This window comes from Echeneis naucrates, chromosome 18, assembly GCF_900963305.1.
Source record: "Echeneis naucrates chromosome 18, fEcheNa1.1, whole genome shotgun sequence".
In the NCBI taxonomy this organism is placed as follows: Eukaryota; Metazoa; Chordata; class Actinopteri; order Carangiformes; family Echeneidae; genus Echeneis; species Echeneis naucrates.
Genome location: NC_042528.1, coordinates 1,539,716 through 1,558,825, shown reverse-complemented (window position 1 = coordinate 1,558,825; position 19,110 = coordinate 1,539,716). Strand labels below are relative to the sequence as shown.

The 19,110-nt window shown below is 43.4% G+C and overlaps 3 protein-coding genes across 5 annotated transcripts; 1 reads left to right on the top strand and 2 right to left on the bottom strand.

Moving 5' to 3' along the window:
- Positions 1–744: 744 nt before the first annotated feature.
- On the top strand, positions 745–4,863 carry tmem185 (transmembrane protein 185). Of its 2 annotated transcripts, XM_029526594.1 has the most exons (7): positions 745–907; positions 1,772–1,948; positions 2,133–2,340; positions 2,423–2,506; positions 2,617–2,793; positions 3,033–3,156; positions 3,251–4,863. In XM_029526594.1, the coding sequence occupies exons 1-7, from the start codon at positions 870–872 to the stop codon at positions 3,499–3,501; spliced, it is 1,059 nt and encodes a 352-aa protein (XP_029382454.1). In that variant the 5' UTR covers positions 745–869; the 3' UTR covers positions 3,502–4,863. The 2 variants fall into 2 exon arrangements, with proteins under 2 accessions (XP_029382454.1, XP_029382455.1); XM_029526595.1 differs by lacking the exon at positions 1,772–1,948.
- mus81 (MUS81 structure-specific endonuclease subunit) lies at positions 2,065–10,175 on the bottom strand. 2 transcript variants are annotated; one of them, XM_029526592.1, is made up of 17 exons: positions 10,108–10,175; positions 9,683–9,832; positions 9,345–9,474; positions 8,960–9,045; positions 8,652–8,756; positions 8,482–8,562; positions 8,291–8,379; positions 7,748–7,909; positions 7,547–7,678; positions 7,339–7,466; positions 6,917–7,029; positions 6,595–6,714; positions 6,344–6,439; positions 6,031–6,162; positions 5,814–5,917; positions 5,596–5,679; positions 2,065–5,383 (listed from the first exon to the last, which is right to left on the bottom strand). In XM_029526592.1, exons 2-17 carry the CDS (start codon positions 9,821–9,823, stop codon positions 5,317–5,319), a joined length of 1,770 nt encoding a protein of 589 aa, XP_029382452.1. In that variant the 5' UTR covers positions 9,824–9,832; positions 10,108–10,175; the 3' UTR covers positions 2,065–5,316. The 2 variants fall into 2 exon arrangements, with proteins under 2 accessions (XP_029382452.1, XP_029382453.1); XM_029526593.1 differs by lacking the exon at positions 10,108–10,175 and adding an exon at positions 9,979–10,059.
- Positions 10,176–11,717: 1,542 nt separating this feature from the next.
- ovol1a (ovo-like zinc finger 1a) lies at positions 11,718–17,513 on the bottom strand. Its single transcript, XM_029526606.1, has 5 exons — positions 17,008–17,513; positions 13,237–13,463; positions 12,922–13,128; positions 12,562–12,706; positions 11,718–12,466 (listed from the first exon to the last, which is right to left on the bottom strand). Exons 1-5 carry the CDS (start codon positions 17,105–17,107, stop codon positions 12,120–12,122), a joined length of 1,026 nt encoding a protein of 341 aa, XP_029382466.1. The 5' UTR covers positions 17,108–17,513; the 3' UTR covers positions 11,718–12,119.
- Between the last annotated feature and the right edge of the window lie 1,597 nt (positions 17,514–19,110).

The window sequence follows — 19,110 nt, the reverse complement described above, 5'->3', positions numbered from 1 at the left end:
AGGGGGGTCAGTTTATAAAAACATTCAAGGCAGAAATGACTAAAACATTGATGTTCATGCAGCGTCGGGATGAATAACAGAAGGCTGGAGACTTTTTAAAGCACTAAATTAAGAAGTAAAAGGTTAGGGTTAAAATAATAAAAAATAAAAGCACAGCGATGGATAGACTGATTAAAGCAGAAGTCAGTCTGATTAGAATAACAAGATATGAGTTTGTAACACAACTAATGATACAAACTGGATATTATAAATATCTATTTGATAGATTTTCTTATGGAATCTATGTTAACAATATATATTAATATATATTAACTATGAAAACAGGAGATGTTTTTTTCTTATTATTGTTTCGTAATTTTAAACATTTCAAATATTTATAATATCAACATGGTTTGTATCTATTTAACATATATCTATGTACATTATTTTATATAGAAATCAAATCTACGTACAATTTATTCTGTGATTTTTTTTGTGCTGCTTTCAAACTAAAAATGATTTTAATACTAAAACTATTTAAAAGTCTTTATTTGGTAATGAGGAGTTAAAATGTAACATAGTTAAAAATATAATTATTTTAATTGTTATTATATAAGATCAGTAATGGCAGCAGTAAAAAAAAAAAAAGGTTTTTACAGATAAATAAAAATAAAAATTGGATCAGCGTCGTTTTTTCTCGTCTGGTTTCCGGAAGTCGTTCGGCTTTTTTCGTGTGGTCACGTGACTTCCGAAGGGAGGAAAAAAAAACAACACAACACAACACACGGGCTAGCATGAAACACGTCCAACAAAGCTCCAATGACACAAAAACTACGATGTTTAGCAAACTAAACCGGCGGCGGTGAGCTGATGCCGGCCGCTTTTACATCATGAACCTAAGAGGACTGTTTCAGGACTTCAACCCGAGGTAAGGTTAGCGCCGCCGGTTAGCATTCCGGCTAATAGCCCCGCAGCTGCGGAGACGCACAACTTTGTGTGTTTGTTGTTGTTTTTTTATCCGTCTGAAAGTGTTAACTCATGTTTGTCTCAGCTGATCCGGTACAGAGAGGTGAAGTGAACCGATCAGCACGGAACCCAAAACGGATTTTATTCAACAAAAAAGGCCGTTTTAGCCGAACAAGGCCTCGGCTAACGAGCTAACTGTAGCTAAAGCTAACCGGCTGCTCGCTAAGTAATAAAGCTTTTTTTTTAATTATCGATCAGATTCAGTCTTCGATCGATCGATTTGTCGTGTTTTCAGCAAAATCAAAATGTTTGGTGGTAAATTCATTTTCATTAAACAATCCTCTCCAGTGTAACATTTAATCTGCTTTATTGGGTTTTGACTCGATTTTACCATCATTATAATATGTAAATAAAGAGGTCTAAAGGTTTATACGGAATTAGAAGACAAGTTTTCTTTATAAGCACATTTAAAATAACCAAAGTGCCTTATATGAATAATATAAAGATGATCCTTAAATCTATTAAAACATCATGACGTTAGAATTAAAGTCAAATGTAGAAACTTCTGATCAAACATCCAAATCATGACAACGAAGGTGTTTAACTCCATCTTTTGACTTTAGTTTGTGATAAATGACTTATTTTATTTTAATTTCTTATTTCTTGTTTTAATGCTCCAAAGACATTCTGAAATAATCTGATGTCTGAACAGTACGGTTAAAATGCAGCTATGAAGAAATAGTTTTTAAAAACTAGTTTTCATACATGACTGTATTTTCTGAGGAACATCTTATGATGATGTTTTTTAACACGTGTGTCTCCACAGTAAGTTCCTGATCTACTCCTGCCTCCTGCTGTTCTCCGTGCTTCTGTCCTTGAGGCTGGACGGAGTCATCCACTGGAGCTACTGGGCTGTCTTTACACCAATATGGCTGTGGAAGCTGTTGGTCATCTTTGGGGCCTCGGTGGGCACCGGCGTCTGGGCCCACAACCCTCAGTACAGGTAGGCTTTTCCACATTTCCAGTTCAGAGGACAGGAGGCTGCAGAACACTTTTTTTTAAATCAGCTGTGATGTGGATTTGTGGTTGTTCATAATCAAACAAGATGAGACCTTTAGTCTTCCTGCATTTTTATTCATTACAACAAAACTGAATCTGTGTTAAATCTGACATGATGGTCTGTCCAGGGCTGAAGGGGAGACATGTGTGGAATTCAAAGCCATGCTGATCGCGGTGGGACTCCACGTCCTGCTGCTGATGTTCGAGGTGTTGGTGTGCGACCGCGTGGCGAGAGGAAGCTACTTCTGGCTCCTGGTCTTCATGCCGCTCTTCTTCGTGTCGCCCGTGTCTGTGGCGGCGTGCGTCTGGGGGTTCAGACATGACCGCTCCCTCGAGGTAAAGAATCCAGACATCAGGCCGACTTCTGATCAGAAAACGGGATGTCATGTTTCTGATTTTCATTTTTGTGTCTCCTCAGCTGGAGGTTTTGTGTTCAGTCAACATCCTCCAGTTCATCTTCATCGCTCTGAAGCTGGACAGGATCATCAACTGGCCGTGGCTGGTGAGACACTCAGACACACAACAGTGAAACCGCAGAGCTCCACCTGATGCTGTCACTGTACAGTTTATATATATATATGTGTGTGTGTGTGTGTGCGTGCGTGTTTGCAGGTTGTGTGCGTCCCTCTGTGGATCCTAATGTCCTTCCTGTGCCTTGTCGTACTCTACTACATCATCTGGTCTGTCCTCTTCCTCCGCTCCATTGACATCATCGCCGAACAGCGGCGGACACACATCACCATGGCAATCAGTTGGATGACGATTGTCGTACCGCTTCTTACCTTCGAGGTGAGTTTAGTATTTTCTTTAAAGGTCGGAGGCGACCTTCTTTTAATAACACAACAAGGTTTACACATTACACCAAACAGCACTTAAACACACAACTCAGCTCATGAACAGAAACAGAAATGTTGATACGTAGAGACGTTTTGTGTACTTTTAAAGCAGGACATCATGCAAAGTTACACAAAATAACACTGGTGGGCAAACAAATGGCACTTTAACCCCTCCTCCTCTCTGTCTCGCAGATCCTCCTGGTGCACAAACTGGATGGACACAACAGCCTGAGCTACGTTTGTGTGTTTGTTCCTCTCTGGCTGTCGCTGCTCACGCTGATGGCCACCACCTTTGGTCAGAAGGGAGGGAACCACTGTGAGTGTTAAACGCCACGAAAAAGCCCCAAATAATATTATAGCAGAAATATGACTCGCAGGTCGAAGTAATTCTGTTCCTCTTGTCCTTGTAGGGTGGTTTGGTATCCGGAAGGATTTCTGCCACTTCCTTTTGGAGCTCCTCCCCTTCCTGCGGGAGTACGGCAACGTGTCTTACGACCTCCAGCGCAGCGAGGACCCCGAGGCGGCCGAGGATCTGCCCGTCCCTGAGCCGCCACCGAAGATTGCCCCTATGTTCCACAAGAAGACCGGCGTGGTGATCACACAGAGCCCCGGGAAGTATTTTGTCCCACCACCCAAACTCTGCATCGACATGCCCGACTAACCGCCTGGTCAGGGCCGCGGCGGGGGAGGGGACACTACTGGTGTGTATAACTCATGAGGCCAGAGCATCTGGATTTTATTTCCTGTCCTGAAGGATTTGGTTTCCTCCCAGGGATTATCAATGGACCAGAATCCTCAGGATGGTTTCAGGCTCCCTCGCCAAACTCCGAGGAGGAGGAGGAGCCAAAGCGCCGGACAGGTGACGTTTCACTGTGCTGGGTTTAGGTTCTGCTGACGGACGTGAGCAAACGTTTGACTCTGAAACACGGAGCAGAAATCTGCTGCCGTCATCGTGACGATGTTGGACTTGCTTTGGGATGGGGACCACTCACAGGGAAGAGAGAGACTCTCCAGCTCCAATCTGGGATCAGTTCTAACACCTGTTTGTTTTCGCTGCCGAGAGCGAGCTGTGTTTTCTCACGTCCGTCTTTAACAACCAGACGCCAAAATTATTGGTCTTCAGTTATTTGGGTGAACTGCAGAGTGATGTCAGACAGCACGCTTCTAGCCGCCGCAGTCAGTGATCTGTCCGGCCTGTTTTTTGCCCTAAAACATGTTGGAGCCTCAGTGTGAGACTCTTCAGGTTCTGTTGAGATCAGAGGAGAAAATTAGCAACTAACATCACCTCCTGCCAGCACGAAGAGGAGCCGATAACTCTGAAAAGAAACGTGGTTTTAAGACAGATCCGAGAAACTGGAGCGTCTCCTGAAAACGACAAACAGTGGATTATGGCACTTTGTTAACCTGTTGAACCCTTTTTGTATTCCTTTTTTTTTGTGTAAATAACAGAAGTGATCAGATTTGGGACCAGAGTGGAGATGAGCGATGTTAAACCTGAAAAGAAAAACAGCAGATTATTTTAAAATCTGTGATAAAGTAAAAAAAAAAAAAAAATTTAATCGCACATTAAGAATCCATTTCTTTCCTTTTTCCACAACTTCCTGTGACTTCTAATCTTCCAACCTGCACTCAGTTTAAGAGTTTAATGTGACTGAACAGTTTTCAGATTGGAAAAAGACAATTTAGCTGAAAAAAAATCTCTATTGTTATAACCTGAAGAAATGAAAACAATAGAATCATTTAAAGTCCAGATGTGATTGAGATCACACTGAGAACAGATCACCTGCTTTTTTTAAATTTCATTTAGTGGTTTTTATTTTTGTTGGTCAACCCGACTGCTGCAGTGTCCACCATTTTGTTTGTCTGACATTTTTTCCCCCATTAAATCTATCTGATTTATCCATGAAGCTCCAACTCCAGCACCTTATTTTCTTCTGTCACTAAACATCTATGCTGTTTACACACATTTATTTATTTTACTATTAGATGAAAAGAAATTAAACTACAAGCATCAGACCCTGAATTGTTTTTTGCTGTCATTTTCTTACATTTTGTAGTTGAGCTAAAATCTTGTGAATCCTAATTAAGCTTGTTAGCAATGACCCTAATTTAAATGTGTTGAATATCAGCTAAAAGAAGTTTGTAAAACATTAATGCAAACTGTCGAGGCTTAGCTTCCATTCTACCCAACCAGCTAAGCTCAGAAACCTGCAAACTAAATATTTAAGTTCTGTTAACAAAATTACTACAAATCAAATCAACAGTTACTGTTAAATTATCAGATGAACAATCTAAGACGAGAATATTATCCAAAATAAAGTTTATTGATTCAGTGTGAGGAATATTTTCCAATAAAATATAGCAGCATCTTTATATTTAATGAACCACGTAACAGCTGATCTGAGTCTGAGAACTAAACAGTCCCATTTCGGGTTAGAGTGAGTTTGTGTCCGTGTTGATCTCTGACCGTTTGCGTCTATGACAGAGCTCCTTTCGTGCAGTACAGCTGATACACCGTTCTGCTCAGAGCTGGACCCAGGTTTCTGAAAAACAAAAAGAAAAAGGTGAATTACTCCAGAGTTCTCCTCATTTCTCTCTTAAATCCAGCTGATTTCACAGGAAAAGAGCTGATCACCTTTTCTACCTTTTTTACTTATTTTTTTCCTGAGCTGCCCGAACTCAACTAAAGGGATCAATTAAACTTTTTAAAGTCTACATTAAATTTACAAACGAAATTAAATTAAAGTCTACAAACCTTTTCAGTTTCCCGTATCGGATAGACGAGAGCAGCTTCTCCTTCTCTGCTTCGCCTGCACATCGTTCGTAGGCGCTGAGGAGGCTGAGGACAAAGAAAAGTCAGTGAATGTGTGAATCTGAAGGGACGCCCCCTTTTTTCATAGTTTTCATATCAAACTGTGTAATATTTTTATTCTGAGTGGAAAACACAGCAGGCGAGCTGTGGATGTTTGTTACCTGTGCGGCGTGTTGTACTGCTCCAGTATGGCTGCTGCTTTGTCGCCAGACAAACCGCTGATCTGCATCAGCTGTCGGGCAAACACCTCCCTCACTGTCTGAGACTAGAAGAAGAAGAAGAAAGGGATTCAAACCTTCACAGCTGAGACAAAGAGTGACGCTGCTTTAACAGATGAACTGATGAAGGGTTGAGTGATCGGTGGACAAACAAACACACCTTGTTTTTGACGGCACCGTAGTTGAACTCGGCAAAGGAAAGGAGAGAGCAGGAGGGGAGGATGCCTCCTTCCTCCTCATCAGCGGCTTCATCGCCCTCCAGCTCTCTGGAGCGACAGCTCAGCGTCCGGTTCTAAGAATCGAGGAAAGACTTGAAACTAAAAACTCAGACCATAAGCTCACAGGGAGAACGTTTACTGAGCTAATAAGCCAAAGGGGAAGGAAGGACATGTTCCCATAGACTTCAATACAATCTGACAATCAGATCGATTCATCTTCACTTAACGGTGTAAACAGGAAGTAGATCGTCTCACCTGGTACAGCTTGGTCAGGTATCGGGTCATGACAGTGAGGTAGGCCGCCGACTCCCTCACATCCTGGACTCTCTTCACAAAGAAGCCGTCGACCACCTGACGCACAAAAACCCACAACGAATCATCAAGAGCCTCCTGAGTTCAGTTGGTCTATAATGATTCATGATTAACTAAATAATGAATAATAAAAAATAGAGAATTTTCTGCTATCAAAAATTCAGTCCAGTCAGCCGGCATGAGACCGACCTCACCTGTGTGTTGATGATGGCCTGCTTCAGCGTCGCTTCAGGTAAACTCAGGTGGGAGGCGGCCGTCCCGCACTCCTCCACCAGGTAGATGGGCCGGCGAAGACCACACCTCTTCAGCCGAAACTGATGGAGGGAAGAGAGGACGATAATAATTGATCCACTTTATGTGCAGCACATTTTTATCGTTAATGAATCTACTGATTATTGATTATTAGTTTAAAATCTGTGAACAGTCTAATATTCAAATCTCATTTTTGTGTTTGTGTTGCTTTGAATTCTAACTGATCTTAACTGATTTTAATCAGTGTGATCCTTCTGTTCCGACCTTCTGCTCCCTGAAACGTCCGTCGATGATGCTCCCGCACAGGTCGTCTATCCGCTTCCTCTCGATGATGTAATCCAGGGCCAGCTCCCTCCCTGTGGGGGCTCGTAGTTGACCTGGACACGCAGAAAGGGAGATGTTGAGCAGCACATGGATGATAGTTAGAAATACTGGGATTTGACAAAAACTGTTTCTCTGTGGACTCAATAGATGTATTTATTCCACAATTATTCTTATTTTATCTTATTTCTCATTGACTGAATATTCCCTGGAAAGACGATAAAGGAAATGAGAGAATAGAACGTTAAAAGCTTGTGTTTTTCTGATATAAGGATAAAATTTCTAAAATCTAAAACAGAAGTGAGCTTGAAAGGAAGATTCAAAAAAGTGAGCGAAAACGTCTCTCCTCCTTCTTCCTGCGTTACCTGGAATGGGCGCCACCTTCTCCCGAGCCACCCACAGGAAGTCTCCCACATTCAGCTTCCTGACGTCGAAGTTCACCCCGTTTCTCTGAAGCTCTTTGACCAGCTCCTGCTTACGATGGTGGCTGCCGCTGCACAGATAGATCAAAGCAAAGTGAGGACAAGGAGGGATGAGGACGCAGATTTATGTGGCAGCAGGAAGGTCTCTCACCCCGTGGTTTCTATAAAGTCAACACAGAGAAGGATTTCATAGGTCCCAGGTAGAAGGCAGCCTTCGTTTGGCTTCCTGTTAGTTGTCTGTGAATCCAAACCCACCTCGGCATCCTGCCGCTCTTTCACGTCTCTGTGGGGAGAAAATGATTCATTAATTTTCAGCAGAAAGATGAGTGTTTCACATACAGCGTCCACTCACTCTATTCTGTCCTCCTCCGTCTCTTCTTTATCGCAGCCAGTCAGGTCCACAACCCCGGGACCATCTTCCTCCTCCCTTCTCACCTCCAATCTGCCTCCCTCTGGTGTTTCTGCTGATTCCAGCCGTTCAGCCAAATGCAGACCTTCTTCAGTCAGAGAGTACCTGAGAGACGGAGGGAACATGAGCTCTGAAGTATTATTGGGGACCCACAGAAAGCATATTGACAATCACTGGTCTGCATTTAGTCAACAGAATCTACAAAGTTGTAGTGTGCCCTTCTTTGTGAGGTCATTTTTGGGAGTTTCACTCCTCTTGTACAGTCAACCTGCTGACTTTATTAAAATCTGTTCAACCTAAAATGGGGTTTAATGTTTCTTTGTTCACCACAATTCTAACTCTGGATATTCAGAACCTGCTCAGCGACTCCTGATGAATAACATCTAAGAAATGTCATACAACCGAAATTAAAACGCGATCCGTGAGTCACTGCTTAGGTTTCTGCCAGCAGTCTTATTCAAACAAAGACGAGTGGGTCCTGTGTACCTGGCAGGATTGTGGGTCTTGATCACCAGGTTCTTTTGGATCAGAGTACTGACTGAAGACCAGGCCGTGTACTTGCTGCCCAGATCAGGCTGCAGGGAAACAAAGGAGGGTAAAATGAATCCTGAGGATTAAAGTGAGCAGAGCGGGTGGTTCATTCTATCGTGTTATGAGAAAATACAAACTCCATTTACCACAGTGAAAGACTTGTCACAGAGAAGCTGAGCTTCATCTTGTAGCTCCAGCTTAAACATGTAACCTTTACTACCCGGGATCTGCAGAGAAAGATGACGACAGTGAGAAACTGAGGCCACGGTGTTGTATTTGGAGACATGTCAGTGGCGTCTGAAGGAGAAAGGTGCACCTGTGACTGTCTGTACAGGGTCAGCAGCACAGCGTAACCGCCTGATCTCTTCTGAGGCACATACTCCCGTTTCTTCCTCCTCCCTCCATCCCCTTCAGCATTTTTCTTCAAACAATGATGGGACGTTCAGGAAAAGAAAAATCACACCTTACTTCCTTTGAAAATCTGGATTAAATTTCACAAACATTTAGTCTTCAGAAAAGCAATCCTCCTTCAAAATAAAAAAAAAGCCAACACAATTATCTGACTATTACTAGATTATTTTAGCTAAAGCAAATAAACAGAAAACATTTTTGTCATTTCTTTACCTTCCTGTATGAAGCCAGGCTGTTGTTGTCTGGCCTGCCAGGAGGGGGCCCTCCTACTGAGAGAGAATGAGTAGGAGCTTGTGGACCTGCAGAGGAAGTGAAGACAGGTAAATGGAGAAGCTGCACATTGTAAACTGAAACTGGGGAAAATATTTTAATTACTCTTAAAACTTTAACCTGTAATATGATAAATTCAGTGTGTAGAGATACTTTATGTGCACAAAAAAACTGGCATACATGTAGTTGAAATAAAATAAATAGACTATAACTAGTTTTTCTATTATATCTTTCCTACTTCACAGAAATGTTGCCAAGTCATGTGGTAATAAAATCAGATGGAAACAGTTCACGCAGATCTGATCCAGTTCACTCAGCAGCTTCTTACCGTTCTGTCTGAGGTGTTGTTGGAGTTTTTCATCCAGTATTTTACAGATCCCGTCTCCGAAGTTTTGGAGGATCTTTGCCTCTTTGGCGTTTTGTAGTGGAAGTGGATACTTGTTGAGAGAGTTGATGGCCTGATAAAAGATATAATGACATAAACACAAATGATGTTTTCTGCATTAGTCACTCAGAACTCTCTCTCCTCATCATGACACCGTTCACATCTCCAGCAGTCAGCAGGTGTTCATAATGAGATGCTCAGTGATTGTGTGTCTGTGAGATTATCTGTGTTTGAATTCATCCCTGCAGACCTGATGAAGACCGGAGCAGGGTCCTCCTCACCTTCTGGTACACGTACTGGATCTTCAGGCCTTTCTCTCTGGCCTCGTCCCGGAGCTCGGTGAGCCACTGGAGGAAAAGCGGGTTGGGACAGGCCGGCAGGACGCGTTTCCGACCGAGCCGGACCGGCTTTGAAGCTGGCATCCCTCACCACTGTCAGAGGAGAGGACAGGATAAGAACTACTAAATAATAATAATAACAATAATAACAACAACAACAGGCTGCTTCCTGACGACATGACAACAAAACAACCCGACACATCCTGCTACTTTAGCTAACAGAAGCTAACGTTAGCAACCTTTAAAAGGCTGATTCTCCCGTTTCCCACCAACGACTCTGGACGTGTACAGCACAAATAAACCTATTTGTTGAAGTTTTGTGGCGGTGAAAGCAGTAAAACTCTTTGTTCCTGCTAAATATTGGTCACCTTTTAGCTGCTGAGCTTTCGCAGCGGACACTGCCGCCTTGTTTTCAAACTCACTGCGCATGCCCACATCGGCACAGGTCACGTGACCAAGAGCGGCAGAGCTTCCGGTTAAAAAAATTACATACATACATACATAAGTTACATAAACATAAAAACAAACATGAAAAAACGTTTTGATTATTAAATCTGACAGATTAGATTTCAAAAATATGTCTAATAGCTGATTATAATTCCTGTTTGGACATAAATGTTTATTTTTTACGTAAACAAACAACACACATTAATAATTAATTTCATTTATGCTAACTGTTGTTTCATATGTTCATGTATCACAGCCTAAAATCATTCATTTATTACAATAAATATATAAATATATAAATAATCTTGCCCTTTGCATAACTGCAGACAAGAAATGTTTTTTGCTCAATGACAGAGAAATTTAGTAATTTTCAGTAAACCAATAAATCAATTAATTAGACCAATATAAGTGATGATTGCTAACTAAAACAAAGTTTCTTTAAAATTAACAAATGTATGAAAACACAAAATCTATAGGAGGAAAAAGAAAGAAAAGGATTGCTCGAACTTCACCTCTCTTCATGACTTTAAAGACCGTTATGTGGTTGTCACCTGAGTCCGCCTCCATAGATCCTCAGGCTGAAGGCGGTTTGCTGGAATCCTCCAACAAGACCCAACAGAGACCAGGAATCCAACCTCACCCTCCCAGCCACATCCTCCCTTCCTCTGCTTTGCCTTCTCTGAAAGCTCACACAGTCAAGAGCTTGAGGAAGGTGGGGGAATAATTAGTGAAGAACAATCTTGTTTTGTTGAGTCATATGCTGTTTGCCTTCTTTACATAGAATTTAAAGGCAGATTATTCCAAGACATAAATACAAAGGGAAGAAAAAAATGTAACAAGGAGGAACATATTTCCACATCGTTTGATGAAAAAGTATATATATATATATTTTTTAAACCGCAGTCACATTTATTGTTTGTAAATTTCAATTAATGTGAAATGAAGAAATTTAACATTTTCAAAGACTTTTTCATCTGGCTGGTTTTAAGAAAAAGAAGTTCAATTTGGGAAATATTTCCTATTCTTCTTTTTTTTTTTTTTTTGTCCTTTATTAATGTGACAGGAAATTTGATGAGAGAGGGAATGACATGCAGAGAAGCACCACGGGTCGGACTCAAACCCAGGTCTCCTACAATTACGCCTAATCCTGACTGGTACACATTCCACCAGGTGAACCACCGGGACACCCAGAGAAAGGATCATTTTTCCTCCAGGTCATTGGACAAGCCTTTGAAGAAGAAAACACACCAGCAGCAGCTGTTATTAGATGACCTGGGTTTTTCAGATCTTTTCAAATCGGATCATTATATTGCCCAGAAAATACGACACTTTGGAAAGTGAACCATGGCGAGTTGTTCCTGCCATAATACTTTCACTTATTGTTCAGGAGGCATGAACTAGACGCTATTTTTTATTTAAAGACAACCTCACTGGCCACAAGTCCCCATCACGTATCTTTTAGTTAAATTATAAGTAATGACTGTTGTCATTCGGTGATTTTGGAGACACAACAACACACAGAATTCATAACAAAGAATAAAAGAAAACAATTTTCTGACATATATTACCCCTTTTAATATAATGTTTTTCCCTTTTTCATAGATACAAAAATTCATCTTGCTGTACAAAGAAGCCCACAGGAAACATTTACAGTACAAAGGTGGAAAAATAAATTGGTCCTATGTAGAATTTCATGTAAAGCTATAAAGTCTGACCCTCGTTCAGATCATTCATTCAATATTAGTCATATTCCCAAATCCATACACACGTACCTTCATAAATATATACACATATACAGTACCTGTATCCTGCTTGTGTAATCTGACTTATCCACTCGTGTCACTTCGCCTATATGTCCATCAGATAATGCATCCATTCATCCTTCATCCGCCCCCCTGAGGTTATTCTGATGATCCTCCAGACTGTCCCTGCTCTACTGCCCCGCTGATCCGGTGGTATCATCACTATCGGCTCCTTGGGGAGAGCCTGGTGCAGATCCTCCCACCGACCTTCCCTCCCCTCCTCCTCCTCCTCCTGCAGCTCTTCTTGCGGCCTTCCCCTTCAGCAGCGGACTGTCGGGGTGAGACGAGGTGAGGTGGATCAGCAGCTCGTCCTGAGCTCCTGCTGTGTGACCGCACTCCTCGCAGACGTACAGCTTGTTGCGTCGCTCCTTGTAGGCGTACTTCAGGGTGATGCTGTGGATCTTCTTCATGTGGGACTCCAGGGAGCAGCGCTGGGTGAAGGCCTTCTCACACAGGGTGCACTTGTACGGACGGACACCTGCATGAAAACATTTTTTTTAAATGTCATTTCTATGTTCTTGCTTTGCTTTCTAAATCTGAAAAAGTGTGTTCGTCATGGAAACGGGTCGCTACCTGTGTGTGTGCGCACGTGTCTCTTCAGGTCAAAGGTGTCGTTGAAGCCTTTGCCACAGAAGCTGCACGGGTGTCTCTTGGTCTCGTTGTGACACTTGATGTGTCTGTTTAACATCCTCTGGTACTGGAACGTCTTCTGGCAGATCTGCATGAAGCAACAACACAGTCAGGACGTTTGACAGCCAACCGTCAGAACAGTTGGAAACAGATAAAAGTTCTTATACGCTATTTTTTTTCTTATCAAAAGGTAACCTCGACATAAGAAACTCAATTACTGCACTTTCGTCCTTCCAAAACAACATTTACATCAGAGTCCGGCCCACATGTCCAGATTTTAAATGAAAGCTCTCGCTGGCTCACCTGGCACACAAACAACGGCGTCATCCCCATCGACAAGCCGTGACCTTGACCTTTTGGTCTTGTCACCAAGGGGGCCTTCTCCGGCAGGGCAGGGGTGGTCGCAAGGGAAAGTGGCATCACAACGACAGGCGGGGTTGAAGATGGCGGCACGGAAATGGGAGGAAGTGCGAGTGGAGATGGGCATAGAGGTAACTCGCCCGTGGTAACCTGTGGAAGAGAAACATTTTAAATGTATTCATCTGTGTTTGTAAAAGCGTTTCTTCCATTTTCAAAACTGTTATTTAATAATCCTCTCCATCTCTGTTCTCTTTTCACCTTGATTTTGGAGCGGATGTATGGGGAGCTGCTGTGTGACCTCTTCCTGACCTCTGACTTCTCCTCCGGTGGAGCCGCCAGGCTCTGCGGTCGGCCCAGCACCGTGCTGGACGGCAGCTCAGCGTGGGTCCGAGTGTCCGACACTGAGTGCTTGGTGAGGCAGAGCGGCGAGGTCTCAGCGGGGCTGGCTTCAGCCTCCATCAGGATGGATGAAGGGAAGATGGAGACTGGAAGGAAAAAGACAGGAAGAGTCATTGTTAATCTCTTCAGATTTATTGCATTAAAGAAACATTTTTATCATTTCAAAGTTTTAGTGAATCACTTTTGGCCATTTTATAGACAAATCAATTTAACAATAAATAAAAAAAAATATGTGTGTGTGATTCCTTCATTCAGTGCTTATTTCTCTTGAACACATCACATTGGGTGCACGAAAAAAAACATCACAATTCCTCTTAATTTTAACATATTTAACACAAGTATAGACTCGCTATTTACAAACACAGAGAGGGAGAGAGACATGTCGGCCAAAGTGAGAGATAATTACAGAATGAGGCTGCACAACTTCATATTTGCACAATCTCTCAATTAGCAAACGCATGTGTGTGCGTGGGTGTGGGTGTGCACATATTTAGCCTATTGTTGTGTAGGGACTTATTTTTGCACGCACAGCCACACAGAGTCGTCACAGTTAGACTCGTCCAGCCAGACGGTCTTGCAGCACCAGCTCTTGCACCTTCCTCAAACAATCCACCTCCACAGAAGCTGGATCACCGTGTGTGTGTGTGTGTGTGTGTCTGTTTGTCCGCGCTACAACAAAACAGCACTGTAAAAGGCAACACTCAGTGTTGTCAGTACAGCCGTGTGCGTGAATATCTTTGTTTGTGTGGAGAAAGGTGTGGTCCAGGTCGGCGATGAAGACAACTTATCAGTTAACTCCGCAGGGACACAGATAAAATTCAAATGTGGGAAACACATATCATTCATCCTGTAGAGCAGCAGAAGTATAACGGTATGCTGTGACACTGCAGCTCTCTAACATCAGCTCATATCTGCGTCACATTCAGGCAGGATCTGCGCTGAGGTTCTGCACTCGGCTCTACGGTGACCTTCTTGGGCTAAAACACACACATCAGTGTCTCTAAATGCCTTCCGTTGTATGGTAGATTTAACAGGAATACTTTATTTTATTACAAGAGGTTAGAAGAGGTCAAGAGGAGGATCTCTGCCTTAAAAAAAACAAAACTACCCTTCCTACTTCTTCCAGTGAGGTGATAGTTTCTGTGGTGACTGCTGCTGGCTGGACATTTAATCTCATCTTGTATTGTTTGTTCACTTCTCCTTCCCCCTTCACGGTGGAATGAAGTGTGTGTGTGTTTTTTTTTTTTGGTATACATCTGTGGCAGGGAGGCTGATGGGGATCAAACACCCCCCCCACCTTCAGCAGAGGCAGAGAGGGCGAGTCACGTTGGTCTAAAAAGCTCTTTGATATTTTCTTTGTCCCATTTTTAACGTCGCTCAGCTGGTACAAAGTCAACAACCAGCAGGTACCTTTATCTAAAACAGGGTGTGAGTCTCTGTATGTGTGTGAGTGTGTGTTTGCTAAAGGCGCAGTAGGCTACAGGCGGTAGGCCCTCTGTAAGGTCCGTTACCTTTCCTACCATCCAATAAACATTAACCATCAGCAGAGAGGAGCGTGATGAACACTGGCAGCTCCAACACAAACTCACAAACATGTCGTGCGACCTCACAATGACAACAAGGAAGGCAACGTCACATAACCCACAGAGACAAAAAGAACAATAAATATTTTACATTTCAGTCTTAGTCCGGGTTAACTAAACCTGTTTTAGAGACAACTGAAGGTGGATCTTGTTGGACACAGTCAGGCTAACTGTTCCCCTTTGTTTACAGTGTTTTTGCTAAGCTACGTTAGCTCCAGCGACATCACAAATAAATAAACAATCATGAATCCTGAAATCTAAAACTTCTCCTGTAAATTATAAAATTTCATGTATAAAAGAGAGATGAACTGGATTATAAACTAAAACTGGGCCTGATCTTCCAGCGATGAACCATCAGAAACAGGTCCTGACACATGTTTGTGGATTGGGAGGCAAAACTGAACTCACACCTGGAGACACACACAAACACACACAGCGAGAGAAAACTGTCCAAAGCGCCTCATGGAGGTATTTAACACGCCTTTCTGGAGGCAATCATCATACCTCTGTCTTCCAGTGTGTGTGTGTGTGTGTGTGTGTGTGTGTGTGTGTGTCCCTCGGTCACAAGTCAGGCAGGTACATCAAGTAACGGCACATACCAGAAACTTCAGCAGAGACTGTTGCTGGGTTTGGTGAGGAGTGTCAGCTCTGCGTAATTACGCACAACCGCATAGGAGTTCAACATTATGGGGACACTTTTGAATCGTTAAGTTTAAAATAAGTTGAACTTTTATGCAACAGTTTTTTTGTTGTTGTTGTTGCTTTTGGCTACGTTACGTGAAGAACAACACAAGTCAGAGTCACTGAATCTGATCTGATGGTGTTAATCGGTCCATTTCACTGCAGGAAATTAGATGTTAAGGTTGAAGTTTTGTTCGTTTTTGTGCGTAAAAACTGCCTTGGAAAGATCAGCAGATGCTGTGGGGCCAACCTGAAACTCTGCCGTGTGCATGATAATCTGATTAAATGTGATTTGGGGTGATTTTTAGATGTGTGTTGCTGTTGTTGTTTTTAAAACCAGGTGGATGTTTCGCGGAGGTTTAGTTCATCCGAATGTTCCGGTCTCAAACAGGATGGAGGATGTAAAAGTCAATGATTAAAAGCTAACGGTGACGAGATGAGGAGGGAAGCAGACACCGAGGGAGGGAAAGGGGGGAAGGGTGAGAGAGAGAGAGAGAGAGGGAGGTTTTAGGGTGTAGTCCGTTACTTGTTATCTGATACCGACGTGGTCTTTCAATAAAAACCCAACAATGGGGATTGTTCTGGGAGAAGGTGGGGGGGGGGTTAGAGCAGAGGTGCGTTTCTTTAACCTGTCATTGAAATGCAAACAGCTACAGTCAAAAGCTCCAGCATGACAGTCAACACACGTCCCTTCTTCTTCTTCTTTAATGAAGAAACGCCAATTAAATCAAACAATGGAGCCTTTCATCTGCTTAATGTCTTTAAAAAGCTTTAAAGAGTAAACTTTAAAAAGTCCACAAGCTTCCAGAACATAAACCATCTCCATCCAAAGTCAAAGGCTGGCCGTCGGTGAGCTGAATAACAGGCTCATTTACAGAAGTCAGCTCGGCGCTGTACAAGGAAGGAAAGCAGCAATCAGGGGTTGAAGGTCGATGTGAGAGCAGAAAGCAGGTTGGGCAGAAGAGTCTACAGGCCGCAGACACACTTCTACGCCCACGCAGTGTGTTTTCTGTCAATTTAACAGTTCATTCACTGATTTCTCTCTCCGGCCAATTCTGTGATTGGTTCCAAAATAAAAAACCAAGCGAAGCCTAAACATTACATAAAAACACACAACCTCTCAACACCCCCACACTCTCTCTCTCTCTCCTCACGGCCCTCTGAGCTTCCCGTTATTCCGGACTGAAGCCGCCCCGTTACAATCAGCACCCCCCCTTACTTTCCCAGGACACTCCAACAATCAATCCACTAATTCAATCCGTGCGTAAAGACGCACTGACTACAGTTTGGATGCATACAAAAAAAACACACACACACAAACACAACAACGACAAATATGGCCTTTTTTGCAGCAGTGTGGACTCACCTGGGACGTAAACGTCCCCGCGTTCGTGATCGGGGAGTTCGCTCCAGTTCCGCTTTCCCGGAGAGACGTTCGCCTTTTTCACCAAGAAGGCCCGCGGCATGTCGGCGTCCAAAACCCGGAGCAGTGTTCAGGAGGGAATTTTTTTATTTTTTATTCCCGTCACCTTTAAGTCAGAGCAGCAGTGGAAGGTGGCGGCCCCCTCCTCTCCTTCCTCCCCGCACCTTTCTTCAGGCTCGTCGGCCGGTGGACCGTTTTGTCTCCGCACACCTTCACCTCGGGCCGGATCGAGCTCCGGATCCGGATCCAACAGAAGGTGGAGGTGGTTGGGGAGGGGGGGAGGAAATGAAAGTGTGCTCGGCGTCAGGACAGGTGAGTCCGCTCAGGTGAGCCAGCAGGACAGGTAAAGACGAGTCACCTGGAATAACGGGAGCGAGCGTTTGTGTGTGTGTGAGAGAGAGAGAGAGAGAGAGAGAGCGGGCTGAGCAACAACTATCACACACACACACTTAGAGAGAGGTGGGTCGAAAGCACAGGTACTCATTTAAAAAAGCAGGAAACGGGCGCCAGCGCGCATGCGCCTCAGAAATAACGGTGACAACAAGCTGGCCCCTGATACCTGCTGAACCGGTTTACCCCTCCTTCCGCCCAGCTCTCTCTCTATATGCCTCAGTTTATCCTTTCCTCTCTCTATCTCCACCTCCATTCCGCTTTAAGGTGTGGAAGTGACAAGAAGAGGAAGAGATTGTGTTTGTGTTTGTGTATGTGTGTGTAATTATGAAATATAGACACCCATATGGACACCCCCCCCCCCCTTTGGAGATGGAAAAAAAAAACACACTCTGACCTCTGACATCGTAGGAGCCGATGAGGATTCAGTCTCAGGTCCCAAATCCTTCCACATCCGGCTGGATTCTGGCTTCTCTTCCTCTCATGTTGTGGATGTTGTCCAGACTTCCAACACGTTATCTCACGTCTCATAAAAAATGCACTTCAGCTGCACGCCACTTTTGTTCTCACCTTTTTCTGTCGTTTGCATATTCAAATGTAGGCAAATTAGGTCAAAAAAGCCAGCGAGTGTGACGATGTCTGATGTCTGTCGTCATCCCTGGAGGATTCAGTGAACCGCTTCGTGGTTTAGATGAATCACAGTGCAGCAGAGAATCAAACAGAGCAGGTTCAGGGTGAAAGCTCCGTCCCGTCCTCTTATCTGAAACACACATTAAAGAGCTCATTTGGCTGCTGACGTGGTTTTCTCCCCCTCCAATGATTCCTCCCTTCATGACAGTTAGAATCAGTTACCTCAGACGAGGAGGTCGTGTTTTCACCTGTCAGTTGGTTTGTTTGAGAGATTATACAGGAATCACTGATCTGCATCAAACAATGCTGAGGCGTTGATGCAGATCCAGGAATTAAAAAAAAATATTGGTGTTTACATAATCTGGTGCAGATCCAGCAGGAATGGTTGGGATTGATTCATCTTCTGGTTTTTATGGATCTTACCCTCCAGTGTCCCAGTTTCCGTTCATTAGTTTAGTATCACAGCTATAAAGACCACGACAGGCCTGCAGGTATGTAAATGAGTCATTCAGGGGTCATCGATTGCCCCACCTGTCGCTCCCTGCTGTGTGTTTATAACCCCCCCAGCTCCTCACACACATACACACTGTCCCCTCAGCGGCCTTTTGAAACACCTGAAATCTTCACAAAACGATTCACCCCAGCTCTTTCTCTACGAGGAAAAGAGACCAAAGACATTTTAAGCAGGACAGCTCAGAGTCCGCAGTGATACGAAGACGTCGGCTTCTCTGCGATACTTCAGGAACTGGGAGATGTTTGGAGATGGCAGGCTGTGATATGGTTCATTGAATTGGGAACTGGGACACTTAAACAGGAAGTGTTCCCTCCCTGTTTCCGGTCTCTAAGCTAAGCTAAGCTAAGCTAGTCATTATCTGGGTCAAACAGTATTGTTTAGTCTTTAAACTTGACCTCAGAGGAGTCAAACTGTGACGCTAAAAGCCAGATTTCACTTGATCAGTTTCCACCTACAACGCTGTTAACAACATTATCATCTGCATCAAGAATCTGTTGCTGTTCCATTTTTCT